We start from the raw sequence: 15641 nt of genomic DNA on the forward strand, positions 1-15641 counted from the left end.
CACTCTTCAGTGAGAAGAAGGGTGTATTAACTATTTTGTACATAAATAAATAAGAAAATAAATGTACATGGTATATCTTTCTTAAAACCCAAAGAACACCTTAGAAACACACCTGAAGGTATCTTATATTAAATAAATGAGTTGTAATGAATAAAATACATTTTTCCCTTAGTTGTTATAAACAGATTAAAAAGGAAAGTGAACATCTAAGATGTTCACTTTCCTACCTGCCAGTATTATTCAGTACTATGTTACATGTTTATTAACAAAGTGTTTCTGTAGCAGCATATCTTAACACTGGTGATTACAGCATTATTGCTCATAAAATAAAAACAAAACACCAGAAATAAAAGGCAAATTGCAGATTATTTAAGTGCACCATCTGTTAAGATACAAGAATTCCTGGCATAACACTACAGTAGTGATGTTCACAGCTTTGCCTTCATTAACTGAGATTTCACACTATATGTACATCCCACCAAGCAAGCACAGGAATGTAGCACCAATGCTGCCTTGAAAAATATCTTTCTTACAATATGAAATATTTCAGTTCCTCCACAGCATCTTTTGTACTTGGACCACAGGGAACTACAGAATTCTGCAGCCTTTCACTACGAATGGCGTTCATCAACAATAAAAAGTTTCCATAAAAAGGCTTTATGTACAAAATTATGTTCAGTAGTCTCTCACTCATTTCAACAACTTAGCAACAGGCAGTTGCAACTTTGTCTCAGATTTTAAAATAACTTTTTGGGCTATTTCTTCTTGAAATCAGAGACCCAAAAAACTGCAAAGCATGAATGTGAGAACAAGTGTTATTACCACGAGCAGGACCGCCAGCCATAACGGTATTGTACCTGGAAATGAAACCAGACATAACTTTCAGTAATTCATTTAGAACTAATTCAACCAAAATATGAAAGTAAATATCTAAGTAAAATGCAGGATGGAATGTAACAATATTATGAAAAGGAAAGTTGCTGAGTCACAGATAGGCACAACAGAAAGATTGTTCCAAATAAAGCTTTTATCCCAAAAGGATGCAGTCTAAGGCAACTGCAGGCAACTGAAATGCCTATCTGCGACTCAGCTTCTCCGATACATGGTGAGTAGCAACTTTCCTTTCATAATATTAATACCTAAGTAAACAATATAAGATATGTCATTTAGCTTTCTATGTTTCTAAAACCAATACACACAAGCAAAAACAAATACGGAAGTTGATAAATTATTCGAAATTCTGATTAATGTTGTGATGTGTTAGAGAAAGCAAATATCACCTAACACATGTTTTTAAATCCAAACTGCATTCCAGTATTTGATTCAGTATTATTTACAATCTCTTCTAGATAGTTAAGCAATGTCACAAATTTTAAAGGTTTATCACAGATGTTAGGAAACTATGTCCACTTAAACACATTTTCCTATGAGGTATAGTTCAAAATTAAGTGCTGATCACCTATAAAAAGTGATTGTAAATGATGACTGGTTTCCAGATGTGTAGTAATGTTCACTGTCATGTTGGGAATGTACACTCCATATTGCTGCTAGTTCACTGTTGTCTGTCTTTGTAAGACCGAGTCAAAATGAGTATGGTAATGCCCAATTCTGTCATTTCTGAAAAGCGATCAGTCATTACATGTTGAAATGCAAGGGGAAATAATGTTCCTTAATTTTCCTGTCAATTGTAAGAAAAACAAGCAGATATACTGCAGTGAGCAAAGGAAAACTGAAGCAAAAGTATCACAAGTTTAAGGAAGACAATTAACATGTTTAGAATAAGCAAGGAGGCAGCAGATGTGGCATTCCCACTGATGCGGCTTTTCGCGGATGATGCTGTAGTATACAGAGAAGTTGCAGCATTAGAAAATTGTAGCGAAATGCAGGAAGATCTGCAGCGGATAGGCACTTGGTGCAGGGAGTGGCAACTGTCCCTTAACACAGACGAATGTAATGTATTGCGAATACATAGAAAGAAGGATCCTTTATTGTATGATTATATGATAGCGGAACAAACACTGGTAGCAGTTACTTCTGTAAAATATCTGGGAGTATGCGTGCGGAACGATTTGAAGTGGAATGATCATATAAAATTAATAGTTGGTAAAGCGGGTACCAGGTTGAGATTCATTGGGAGAGTGCTTAGAAAATGTAGTCCATCAACAAAGGAGGTGGCATACAAAACACTCGTTCGACCTATACTTGAGTATTGCTCATCAGTGTGGGATCCGTACCAGATCGGTTTGACGGAGGAGATAGAGAAGATCCAAAGAAGAGCGGCGCGTTTTGTCACAGGGTTATTTGGTAAACGTGATAGCGTTACGGAGATGTTTAATAAACTCAAGTGGCAGACTCTGCAAGAGAGGCGCTCTGCATCGCGGTGTAGATTGCTCGCCAGGTTTCGAGAGGGTGCGTTTCTGGATGAGGTATCGAATATATTGCTTCCCCCTACTTATACCTCCCGAGGAGATCACGAATGTAAAATTAGAGAAATTAGAGCGCGCACGGAGGCTTTCAGACAGTCGTTCTTCCCGCGAACCATACCCGACTGGAACAGGAAAGGGAGGTAATGACAGTGGCACGTAAAGTGCCCTCCGCCACACACCGTTGGGTGGCTTGCGGAGTATAAATGTAAATGTAAATCATTTTACAAGGTATGTGAATGCAAAAGTGACAGAAAATTGTTACTTTATAATAAAGAACCATGAACCATGGACCTTGCCGTTGGTGGGGAGGCTTGCGTGCCTCAGCGATACAGATAGCTGTACCGTAGGTACAACCACAACGGAGGGGTATCTGTTGAGAGGCCAGACAAACGTGTGGTTCCTGAAGAGGGGCAGCAGCCTTTTCGGTAGTTGCAAGGGCAACAGTCTGGATGATTGACTGATCTGGCCTTGTAACAATAACCAAAACGGCCTTGCTGTGCTGGAACTGCGAATGGCTGAAAGCAAAGGGAAACTACGGCCGTAATTTTTCCCGAGGGCATGCAGCTTTTACTGTATGATTAAATGATGATGGCGTCCTCTTGGGTAAAATATTCCGGAGGTAAAATAGTCCCCCATTCGGATCTCCGGGCGGGGACTACTCAAGAGGATGTCATTATAAGGAGAAAGAAAACTGGCGTTCTACGGATCGGAGCGTGGAATGTCAGATCCCTTAATCGGGCAGGTAGGTTAGAAAATTTAAAAAGGGAAATGGATAGGTTAAAGTTAGATATAGTGGGAATTAGTGAAGTTCGGTGGCAGGAGGAACAAGACTTCTGGTCAGGTGACTACAGGGTTATAAACACAAAGTCAAATAGGGGTAATGCAGGAGTAGGTTTAATAATGAATAGGAAAATAGGAATGCGGGTAAGCTACTACAAACAGCATAGTGAACGCATTATTGTGGCCAAGATAGACACAAAGCCCATGCCTACTACAGTAGTACTAGTTTATATGCCAACTAGCTCTGCAGATGACAAAGAAATTAAAGAAATGTATGATGAAATAAAAGAAATTATTCAGATAGTGAAGGGAGATGAAAATTTAATAGTCATGGGTGACTGGAATTCGAGTGTAGGAAAAGGGAGAGAAGGAAACATAGTAGGTGAATATGGATTGGGGCTAAGAAACCACCTGGTAGAATTTTGCACAGAGCACAACTTAATCATAGCTAACACTTGGTTTAAGAATCATGATAGAAGGTTGTATACATGGAAAAACCCTGGAGATACTAAAAGGTATCAGATAGATTATATAATGGTAAGACAGAGATGTAGGAACCAGGTTTTAAATTGCAAGACATTTCCAGGGGCAGATGTGGACTCTGACCACAATCTATTGATTATGACCTGTAGATTAAAACTGAAGAAACTGCAAAAAGGTGGGAATTTAAGGAGATGGGACCTGGATAAACTGAAAGAACCAGAGGTTGTACAGAGTTTCAGGGAGAGCATAAGGGAACAATTGACAGGAATGGGGGAAAGAAATACAGTAGAGAAGAATGGGTAGCTTTGAGGGATGAAGTAGTGAAGGCAGCAGAGGATCAAGTAGGTAAAAAGACGAGGGCTAGTAGAAATCCTTGGGTGACAGAAGAAATATTGAATTTAATTGATGAAAGGAGAAAATATAAAAATGCAGTAAATGAAGCAGGCAAAAAGGAGTACAAACGTCTCAAAAATGAGATCGACAGGAAGTGCAAAATGGCTAAGCAGCGATGGTTAGAGGACAAATGTAAGGATGTAGAGGCTTATCTCACTAGGGGTAAGATAGATACTGCCTACAGGAAAATTAAAGAGACCTTTGGAGATAAGAGAACCACTTGTATGAACATCAAGAGCTCAGACGGAAACCCAGTTCTAAGCAAAGAAGGCAAAGCAGAAAGGTGGAGGGAGTATATAGAGGGTCTATACAAGGGTGATGCACTTGAGGACAATATTATGGAAATGGAAGAGGATGTAGATGAAATGGGAGATACGATACTGCGTGAAGAGTTTGACAGAGCACTGAAAGACCTGAGTCGAAACAAGGCTCCCGGAGTAGACAACATTCCATTGGAACTACTGACTGCCTTGGGAGAGCCAGTCCTGACAAAACTCTACCATCTGGTGAGCAATATGTACGAAACAGGCGAAATACCTTCAGACTTCAAGAAGAATATAATAATTCCAATCCCAAAGAAAGCAGGTGTTGACAGATGTGAAAATTACCGAACAATCAGTTTAATAAGTCACAGCTGCAAAATACTAACTCGAATTCTTTACAGACGAATGGAAAAACTAGTAGAAGCCGACCTTGGGGGAGATCAGTTCGGATTCCGTAGAAATACTGGAACACGTGAGGCAATACTGACCTTACGACTTATCTTAGAAGAAAGATTAAGGAAAGGCAAACCTACGTTTCTAGCATTTGTAGACTTAGAGAAAGCTTTTGACAATGTTGACTGGAATACTCTCTTTCAAATTCTGAAGGTGGCAGGGGTAAAATACAGAGAGCGAAAGGCTATTTACAATTTGTACAGAAACCAGATGGCAGTTATAAGAGTCGAGGGACAAGAAAGGGAAGCAGTGGTTGGGAAGGGAGTAAGACAGGGTTGTAGCCTCTCCCCGATGTTATTCAATCTGTATATTGAGCAAGCAGTAAAGGAAACAAAAGAAAAATTCGGAGTAGGTATTAAAATCCACGGAGAAGAAATAAAAATGTTGAGGTTCGCCGATGACATTGTAATTCTGTCAGAGACAGCAAAGGACTTGGAAGAGCAGTTGAACGGAATGGATGGTGTCTTGAAGGGAGGATATAAGATGAACATCAACAAAAGCAAAACGAAGATAATGGAATGTAGTCGAATTAAGTCGGGTGATGTTGAGGGTGTTAGATTAGGAAATGAGACACTTAAAGTAGTAAAGGAGTTTTGCTATTTGGGGAGCAAAATAACTGATGATGGTCGAAGTAGAGAGGATATCAAATGTAGACTGGCAATGGCAAGGAAAACGTTTCTGAAGAAGAGAAATTTGTTAACATCGAGTATAGATTTAAGTGTCAGGAAGTCATTTCTGAAAGTATTTGTATGGAGTGTAGCCATGTATGGAAGTGAAACATGGACGGTAAATAGTTTGGACAAGAAGAGAACAGAAGCTTTCGAAATGTGGTGCTACAGAAGAATGCTGAAGATTAGATGGGCAGATCACGTAACTAATGAGGAAGTATTGAATAGGATTGGGGAGGAGAGAAGTTTGTGGCACAACTTGACCAGAAGAAGGGATCGGTTGGTAGGACATGTTCTGAGACATCAAGGGGTCACCAATTTAGTATTGGAGGGCAGCGTGGAGGGTAAAAATCGTAGGGGGAGACCAAGAGATGAATACACTAAGCAAATTCAGAAGGATGTAGGTTGCAGTAGGTACTGGGAGATGAAGAAGCTTGCACAGCATAGAGTAGCATGGAGAGCTGCATCAAACCAGTCTCAGGACTGAAGACCACAACAACAACAACAACAACAATAAAGATTTCCGGAAGTTTTTAGGACAACACTGTTGCCAATTATGAGAAATTCTAAGCGATCAGAAACAGTGTACCCAACTGGTGACCAAAATGTACACACTCTTTATAGAATTTTTCAGGACATTCCCAAATCTTATCTGAACTTTGGAGCTGCAGAGAAATACCTCTCATCAAAATGGAAAGCATGAAAAGCACAAGGAAGACTCATGCTCCATAATTCACAAGAAAATCATGGTTGTAGCAAAATTTAAGAACAGACTCACAAAGCGCATTTCTTCACTCTGATGGAGATGAAATCCAAGCCTAAGTTTCAAACACACATGATGCAGTAAGATACGAATATCCATAAACAGACAGAGCACTGATTGCAAATAGAGCAGGCACTGAGCAGCAAACATGCACATGAAAAATGATAACTGGCAGCTGACATTTACATGAAGTTCAGATGTAAATGTGGTAACGGAAAGCTCTGGTAGAATGCATTTAAATTATTTGGAGTAAATGTAATGACTCACCAAACAGTAAATGCATTAAGTCACTGACAGGCACATCAGCAAGACTAAAATCTTTGCTGCTTTTGGAGAAACCTTGTTTCAAACTAGAGTACATGTATGCATGCACGCGTACACACACACACACACACACACACACACACACACACACACACATTCATGCACATGAACACACCAGTAAGACTACACATGTTGTCCGAAAACACTGTGCTGGGCTGCAGTACTGCAGTTTAACTGAAGTGAGAGGTTGTGTCTGGTGGTGTGGGTGAGGGGACAAAGGAGACAGGGAGACGGAAGGGAGGGTTGGTGCTGCCAGCTGGGAAGGAGGCAGTAGGTACATAGAATAAGAATGTGACACGGACACCAGCATGACATGTTTGTGGACATAATGATGGTGACATGGAGGAGTGGTTTGGGATAGTGTGACAGAACAGAGGAAGGGAGATTAAGGGGGAAGTTCGTGTGGGTGCAGGATAAGTGAAGTTAATGGCCTGGGGCAGGGTGGAAAGCATGGAAGTGCGGAGGGGCAGGGAGCTAGTGGAGATTGAGTCCAAGAGGATTAAGGGAACAAAGTGTTTTGAAGAACAACTCCCACCTATGTAGTTCAGACAAGGCGGTGGTGGAAGGAGATCCAGATGGCATAGGTAGTGAAGCACACATTTGAAATAAAGCACATTGTGCTCAGCAGCGTGTTCCATCACTGGATAGTCAACTATGCTCTTGGCCACAGTTTGACAACAACCATACATTAAAATGGACTTCTAGCTAATGGTCAAAGCCCTTATAAAATGCATTGCTGTTATATGAAATGACTGCTTTCACAGGAGGCCCTGCCCCTAATGGGATAGGATAAGCCTATGACACAACTGGTGTCAGATGCGTAGGCTCTGTGTATCAGACAGATTTCACACTTGGGTCTTCCGCACTTATAAGATCCATGTGGCAAGTTTTTGGGAGTGGTTAAAGCATAAAGCCGTCCTCTCATGGGACACGAAAAAACACCTGGATGAGGAGCTGATGGCGCTACTGTGTGGAGTTCCTCATTCCACTACACTGAGAAGTGTGAAGTGAAGAATCTGGCACATCAAATTTTTTGCCTCATGGAGAGGAATGTGAACAATATGATGTTAAATTGCATAATTGTGTTTTTCTTTTTGAGTATGTGGTATGAATATAAGCAGTTTCAAAGCATCAGTGAAGGCCTCTTGAAAATGTGTCACTTTAGATAAGATTTGTTATAATAAAATGGTAGGAAACTACATAACATTAGTTAAACATTTTCCATATTTGATGTTTCTAGTGTGATAACTTATGTGCTATTAAAGTAGACCATTTCAATGATACAGCAGTATGTCATTTTGGTACAATTTGTCATTGTTAAATACCAAATAACTACATTTGTATATACAGTCTTTATAGACAGCGTATGACATATACAGAGGCCTGGCTGCCATTTTGAAGCCTAGCATATTGACAGCTCTGTGAGCTGAAAAGAGAACGGTAGCAGGTTCACGTCCACCTCCTTGGAAATTTTTTCCATCTTTTGTTTTCTGAAAGATTCTGGCCCTTTCTTATTAATTTACTAGCAGTATTACTTGAAATAGTTGATGTTATTTATTAAAAAATGTATTTTCCGCAATTTTTATTGCATAAGGCAACAACTGGAATGTTTCCCTAGTGCCCACAAATCTTAACATGACTGCTAGTCTATCTCAGAAAGTAAACCCAAGTTACACACTGGAATTTTTTCTGATTATGAAACTTTGTGTAAAATATTTATACCCATCTCTTCATTTTATGGATTGTCTCATGTTTGTTCCTTGCTGGGATATATCTTTTTTGATTATGTTGGGCAGCTTCAAACAAATTCTCCTTTTCCATTCAAATGAAGTAATGAAATGAATCTCTATCTTGAAATCTGTGTGATAAAGTACGTTATTACAGAGTGTGGGTAGCCAATAAAACATCGAGAACATGGATATTGTGTGTGCACAAACTGATGTTAGACACTATACTTTAACTATATTCAATTTGAAACCGAAAACAGGATGAAGATTCAATTGAGTTAACAAACAATTTCTATTAGTATGTATCTCAGATCACTGTACAGCATTATGTAGTGTTCCTCTACAAGTGATTTGCTGTTCAAGCCATCAACAAGTCCAGAATCTTCTTCACGATTTTCTCCTCTCTTCTTTGACAATCTCTGACAGACTTAATGCAGCTATTTTACAAGCATCCACTTTAGTACAGAAACTGTGATTTACATACTGGAGGCAGCCAGGCACTACTGCTGGAGAGTGCTGACATTACAAATCATAATGAAGAGCACGTTCCATGAGATGTAGCAGGTCATTTCAAAGCGTGCAGCAACCACAATGGACACAAAGTCCAATGGGATTCATGATGAGAAAAACATCCCATGCAAGTACAGCTTAAGGATGGTCCAGATATTGTGTAGATAGGGTGACTGGCGGAATACCCCTTTTAGAGAGATGGGAAGGATTGTGGGTAGGATTTTCCTCAGTTCTGGGAACTATGATAAATGTCAGAGCAATGGTGAAGAATGTGGTTCAACTGTTCCAGCCAGGATGAAAATTGGGGACACAAACATTGAATGTGCAATCATTATATGCTATCTTGGAGTCATATAGATCAGAAACACTAAAAACTAACAACAGACAAAGCAGAGAAGATAAGGTACTTCAAAAATTGGTGAGGCTAAATTCTCAACAGTACAGACTACCTCCACCAATTACGTGAATACCATTGGACTGTCTTCAAATCAGTACCATGGTTTGCAGCCAGCGCATGTACACACACTGATCTTAATCACAAACATGATATCAGTCAGATACGGGCAAAGAAGTGTCCTGCTCAGACAGATGGGGGCTTTTGGCACCACCTCAGTGGAAGCACAGTGTGTGGTGCTAAGAAGCTACCGGACAGACATCACAATAAAATACTGAGCTGCAATGTAATGGTTAAAGACTGGTGGAGGGGGGAGAGGGTGGAGGCTAGACCAGATAAATACAGTTACTAGTTTACCACCACAAACTAAATGCCCACTGAAAAGCTGGCGAATGGGTATGTGACAAGTTGAATGGGACACGAGCAGTGAAGAATGAAACACATCGATACCAGCTGCAGAATGATACACTTCCTCACTTCCTTACTGGACACGTACATCATCCCACACAGTTACACTGCACAAGTTTGAGGCAGACACCAACATGCACATGCAATGTCTTTCCCGGTCCCATGTAACAAGCAGTCTTTTCTGCAGACAATACACAAACAACAGAAACACATAACACTTACACTACAGTGACATGGAACCAGACGTTTACACGATAATCAGAATGGAAGTACAATGGACTCAGAATTCTCAAGCAGATCAAATATCCGAAGCCACATGCGAAGAATACCCATACAGACATACAGCCTACATGCAAGAAGCTGTCAGAGTTCAAAAGGGAGATGACAACTTACACTTTAACTTCGAACTTTCAACTACGAATGACTACTGTAATCACACAAAGACAATCATAGAAGCACGCAAAACTGTAACATTGATTACTGACCCAGTGAAAAAGTGTAGGAAGAGAAAATGCAATTATTGCATAAGACGCTACAAATATGTACACAAATAAGGACAACACAGAAATAATTAAACACATACTATCAAATATCAACTACAAATCTAATAAAGGAATTGTGACTGGTGGACAGCAGCTCACTCACAAAATTCTGAGATACTCATTGCTGACAACAATTGGTGGCGAGATTAACTTATCTAATATCTTTCCTACCTTTTGTTTTAATTCTTCTTAAAACAAATCAATTAATTTATATTTAAATTTCAAATTTATGTTTGCTTACTCAAACTGCAGACAAAAACAAAATAAAAAGATGACAAAAGATGACCGCCTCCAGATAGCGGGACATGTGCAGCAATATGGGCGGATGTCGGAGCTGAGGGCTGCCGAACCACACCCCTCTCAGACCCCATACACTCGTCATAGTGGGTAAGAGGCACATCAAACACACACCATAACGAATCAAGTGGTGGGTCAATAAAAATACAGCAGCAAGTGATGAAAAAAGGAAAGAAAGAACCAAGATGATTCTGGGTGATAAGGTAGGTGTCCTTTGTAGACGCTCCTTGGCCTTGATGGGATGATTACTGGTTTGTGAGGATATGGCATGAGAAATTTGTTTATGGACTAGATTTGGAGGATACTGTCTGTCTGTCTGTCAAGGCCTTAGTGAGATCTTCAGCGTGCTAAACTAAACTCCATCCAAACAGGCCTCGAAAGCCCCAATGGTACTGACCAACAACCATGTCATCCTCAGTCAATTGGTGTCACTGGATGTGGATATGGATGGGCATGCAGTCAGCACACCACTCTCCTGGCTGTTGTCAGTTTTTTTGACTGGAGCCACTACTTCTCAATCACATAGCTCCTCAATTGGTCTCACAAGGACTGCGTGTACCCTGCTTGCCAACAACACTCAGCAAAGCTGGATAGTGACCCATCCTAGTGCTTGCCAAGCACAACAGTGCTTAACTTCATGATCTGGTGAGACCTGTTGTTGCCACTGCATCAAGGCTGTTGGCTACTTCAGCATTCTGGGCAAGGGAATTCTCATCACTGCATATGCTCCAGCCACAAGTGGCTAACGATGTTTTTAACCTGTTTATACGCCACTCAAATATATATACACGCACACACACTACTTTTCATTTTCCAATTTATTTTCTTGTTTCTACTTAGCTTGAGTAAAACAAAAACCTTAATGATAGTTGTTCAGGGTGTATTCGCAGACAAGGAAAAAAATTACCGGATTTCTCAGTTAAAAATACACTTTCTCCTGGGTGAAAACATACTTTTTCCCTGTTAACTCTCGGAACTGTATAACTTATCAGTCCTTTGAATGGTTATGGTTTTATACACGGGCATAGAATTTCCTGGTGCTTTGGAAACACAGGGAAAAAAACATGTTTTGAAAAGATCTTTGATGAGCAGCAACATGTAAGCTGCATATTTTCGTATTACGAAAGTATAAATTTGAATTCCACCAAACACTGCATGTTACTTTCCGAAGCATTGAAATTGAGATTGCGATGATCTTTTGTAAGCCAGGCATAGCTCATGTCACGCGATCTCGCCAGCCGATGACAGTGGGTATTCAGAGCTGTGGACACATGACATAGTCAGCCAACAGCAACATCATTTTTAAGAAGCGTGAACACACACAACAGAAAAAGCTAATGGTTTAAATTAATATACATAGTGTTACTACACGAAAAGCAAAGCTTTCACATGTAATATTGGTCTATAAGATTACTACTCTCCAAGAGAGGCTAAGGTTTCACATATAAAGTTGGTCTTTTCTAGGCGTATTACAATGTAAGATATATCACACAAATGTGTCAGTAAAATTTTTAATAACGATATAAATGTCTGATCTACTGGGCTCGAAATTCATCTAAATGGCTCGTCATCAAAGAGTTGATTTTTAAATGAGAGTCAAATGCTCTGTGATTTAAGAAATTCATCGTACATTCTTGCACATATAGTTCAACTTGCGTAAAAGGAAATTTACTTTGATAGCAAAGCTTTTCAAACCACCATTCAGAATATTTCCCTTTGACCTATTAGAAATAGGGAGCCCATATGTTCATGTGTGTAAAACATGAGAAGATCTTACATTATGTCATAAAAGAAACAAGAATCAGAGGATACTCCAAGAGCATCGGAATTTTGTGACCCATACTAAAATGTGCACATTTAAAGTGCACATTCGTATGTCCAAATTCCGAGTGAAGTAGGCCACGACCTGATATTAAGCTTTTCAATGTAGTTTTCGGGATGTAAATTTGCTTGGAGTATCATACTATGTTATCTCCTGTTTGGTTTTTTATTATGGTATAATGTCACACGTGCTAGAAGTTGAAAACGTGTACTTGAAATGCAGCGAACAGTGTGTGGAATTAAAAAATTTCTTTAGCAAACTGACAAAATTAACTTCATTGTTCTGCAAGGCAATTAATGCTTGACTGTCAGAAAGTTTGAAATAAAATAAAATCTGCAACTAACAAAACATTTTAGCCTTCGGTAATTATGTGAACGTATTTTAATTCACTTGATAGCCTCTAACCACAGAAATCTGTTTTGTTTTCATTTCACATGAGAGCAGTAAGTGAAGAGGAGACAGCAAAATCACTAAATGTAAACACGGGTCACGTGGAGACTACCCAATTCCCCAACATAACTCAGACTGCTCTGCGCATCAGCTCTGGATCTACGATATTTCCGAACTGGGGCAATACCCCGCTACTCCCTCAAACGTTTCATACAGGACTTCAATTAGAAAAAAATCAAATTTTCAAAAATATATTCATTTTGAAGTGCAAATGTTTCTGAAGAGTCTAATGCATAAAACAGATGTGTTCGAGGAAATGTAAGACATTTTATTTGGTTGTAAGTGTGCTAAAGCACAGTGCCACACCTCATCACACAGCATTCCCCTATTGCATGTCGTGGTATTTCGCTCTGTGGAATTGAAACGTGCATATTTTGTAATGGATGCCATCAAACCATATTCTGGACAGTGGAAATTAAAATGTCCTGTGGTGCCTCTCATGCTTGCAGTTGGCCGGTTTGACATCCTGTCCCTCTATTTAAAAAATAAAAAAAAAAAAGAACTCTTCAGAAAATCTGTACTCTTTATTGCCTATCAGCTAACAACTTGCTGCTTTGTGTGATATAAAATTAAATACAGGATACATAAAACCAGTAAAGACATGAGACAAGCAAGACAATATACATTTCTTCAATCCTTAGCTCCAAAAACTTTTTCTCTCTAATCTTGCTACAGCTTTACATGGCATGCTTTTGTTTCTGTGGAAGAATCTGTTACCTCATAAAAGTTCGTCAAATGTTTTGCTACATTAAAAATTGAAATGTCGTTGTCTAATACTGAAAAAGCTGTTAATACAAACAGGGCACAAGACTGGTGTGTTTCTTGATCTGATTACGTCTATTTTGTCACTCTCTGCTAGATAAAACAAAATAGGCCTTTCTAATACTGCAACAATTGTAACACACACCAAATAAACGAGACTATTTTGGCACAAACGGTCATTTTTAATAGAATATAATTCACAAAGTACCAATATCAAATGCCTATTAGGCCTACTACAAGCAAAAGCTTTACTTTAGGAAATAGTTTCACACTTCATTCATACGCTCCAGTTTCTCAAGCACGAGATCGAAAAGTAGTAGTACAAAATTTTTTATAGAAACTTGGAATCATCATATTGTTCCTTAATTTGTGTGATGTCCCCGTTGCTTCTCCTTCCTCGTTCTAACGAAGAGTCTTGTTATCACTAATTCTGTTACTATTCCTGTCAATGTCAAAGCTTATTCGCTGGTTAACTTCACTAACTCTACCAGAATCATCGGTTTAGTTATCCCATGATTAGTCTCTGGTTAAGCATGTGTTTGTACAACGCATTTTCCGTGCTACTTCCAGAATAGAATTCAAAGCGGCTGCTAGCCGGGGACTGCACAACTGGCCCTTACTAGTATAGCGATCTGGCCAAAAATTTTCTGTCGAAATTTCATTTTCTTGGATACACCGAGAAGGTAATATGTAATCGCCGACCACAGTGGCCGAGCGGTTCTGGGCACTTCAGTCTGGAACCGCGCGACCACTACGGTCACAGGTTTGAATCCTGCCTCGGGCATGGATGTGTGTAATGTTCTTAGGTTAGCCAGGTTTAAGTAGTTCTAAGTTCTAGGGGACTGATGACCTCAGATGTTCAGTCCCATAGTGCTCAGAGCCATTACCTGTTATTCGTTAGTTTGTTTCTGACAGAGACATCATGAAAACTATGCATGCATTCACAAATCAACTTATGATTCATTCAGAAATCAACTTAGAATGTGTTCAAAAATCAACAGGGATGTGTTTCAAAGCCATATGAATAATCGATAGACTAACGTGCACTGGATGCTAGGCACTTTGTGAAACAAGGTTCTTTTCCCTCAAGAATATGAATCTGCCCCCCCCCCCCCCCCCCCCCCCGCCCCTTTCCCCCTAGATCTAGGCCTGCTGCGCATGCATGAATCTGGCAGCTTGGGCGCTCCACCATAATTTTTCCCGGTAACATCTAGCTGCTTGCTGCGACTGCTTACACAGCCAACAGCCACATTTCTGTAGCCAGAAGCGGGAGAAGCTACTACTCAACTGTGCATATGCATGATCCTGCTCGTAACTGCTAAAATGAATCTAATGTAAACAGTTGTGGCGTCATGTTCATCAGAGGCAACTTGTTGTTACGAAGCATTGCATAGTCTTCCTAAAGCCTTTGACATATTTTCCTGTTGGAAGACGCTTGTATGAGCACTGTGTTTTGTTGTTGTACATGGCACATTTCCTATGCAGTTTAAGTTTTATTTTAGTTTTTTCTCCCGTTCATGTTTTATTGCTGCAGTATTATTCTGCAGTGACAGGATACAGTAATATCCTTTGTTAGAGTTTTGGTTCTTACCAGTCAAAATTACGAAAATTTAACTGAAAACAAAAACAACGAAAAATTCCCAGAATTCTAAAAAATTCCCAGGTTTTTCCCCCGTTTTCTCCAGGATGAAAAAATTCCCGGGTTTTTCCCAGATCTCCCGGGTCGTATACACCCTGTTGTTTATTAATCTCCTGATTGTGGCATGCAAGATGTAACAGCCATACCTCAGGTGCAAAATTGTTGCACTGGTCACCATGCCATAAATTTCCACATTCTCATCATAAAAGCCTTAACCAGAGTATTTACTGCCAGTTAATGTTTTGTGGTACAAGTCAAAGCAGAGAAATGCTTTTTAATTCTTTACAACACAGCTTTGAAGGGAATATAATTTTTGAGTTTATGTGAAACTACAAAATGTGATTAGACTCCTCCAACAGTGCAGAGACAAAACTGGCACGAAGTCAACCACAGTATATTGAAATGCTGTGAGATGGGTTTAAAGTATAAACAAGCACGAGTCACTGAATTTCAGTAGCAGTCAACTGCTACATAAACATGTCGGTCAAGAACTTTTGAACCAGTTACTCCCACTTGGGACATAGTGTCCTTCAGTAA

At 39.6% G+C, this 15641-nt stretch overlaps 1 protein-coding gene across 1 annotated transcript in view; it reads right to left on the reverse strand.

Annotated features, from left to right (window-relative positions):
- Window positions 1–218: 218 nt before the first annotated feature.
- Window positions 219–15641, reverse strand: part of LOC124798169 (prolactin regulatory element-binding protein) — a 136125-nt gene continuing 120702 nt past the window's right edge. Inside the window, exon 8 of the mRNA XM_047261452.1 lies at window positions 219–857. Coding sequence (XP_047117408.1) covers window positions 772–857 — 86 coding nt within the window. The 3' untranslated portion in view covers window positions 219–771. The remainder of the gene's footprint in view (window positions 858–15641) is intronic.

Source organism: Schistocerca piceifrons, chromosome 5, assembly GCF_021461385.2.
Source record: "Schistocerca piceifrons isolate TAMUIC-IGC-003096 chromosome 5, iqSchPice1.1, whole genome shotgun sequence".
Taxonomy (NCBI): Eukaryota; Metazoa; Arthropoda; class Insecta; order Orthoptera; family Acrididae; genus Schistocerca; species Schistocerca piceifrons.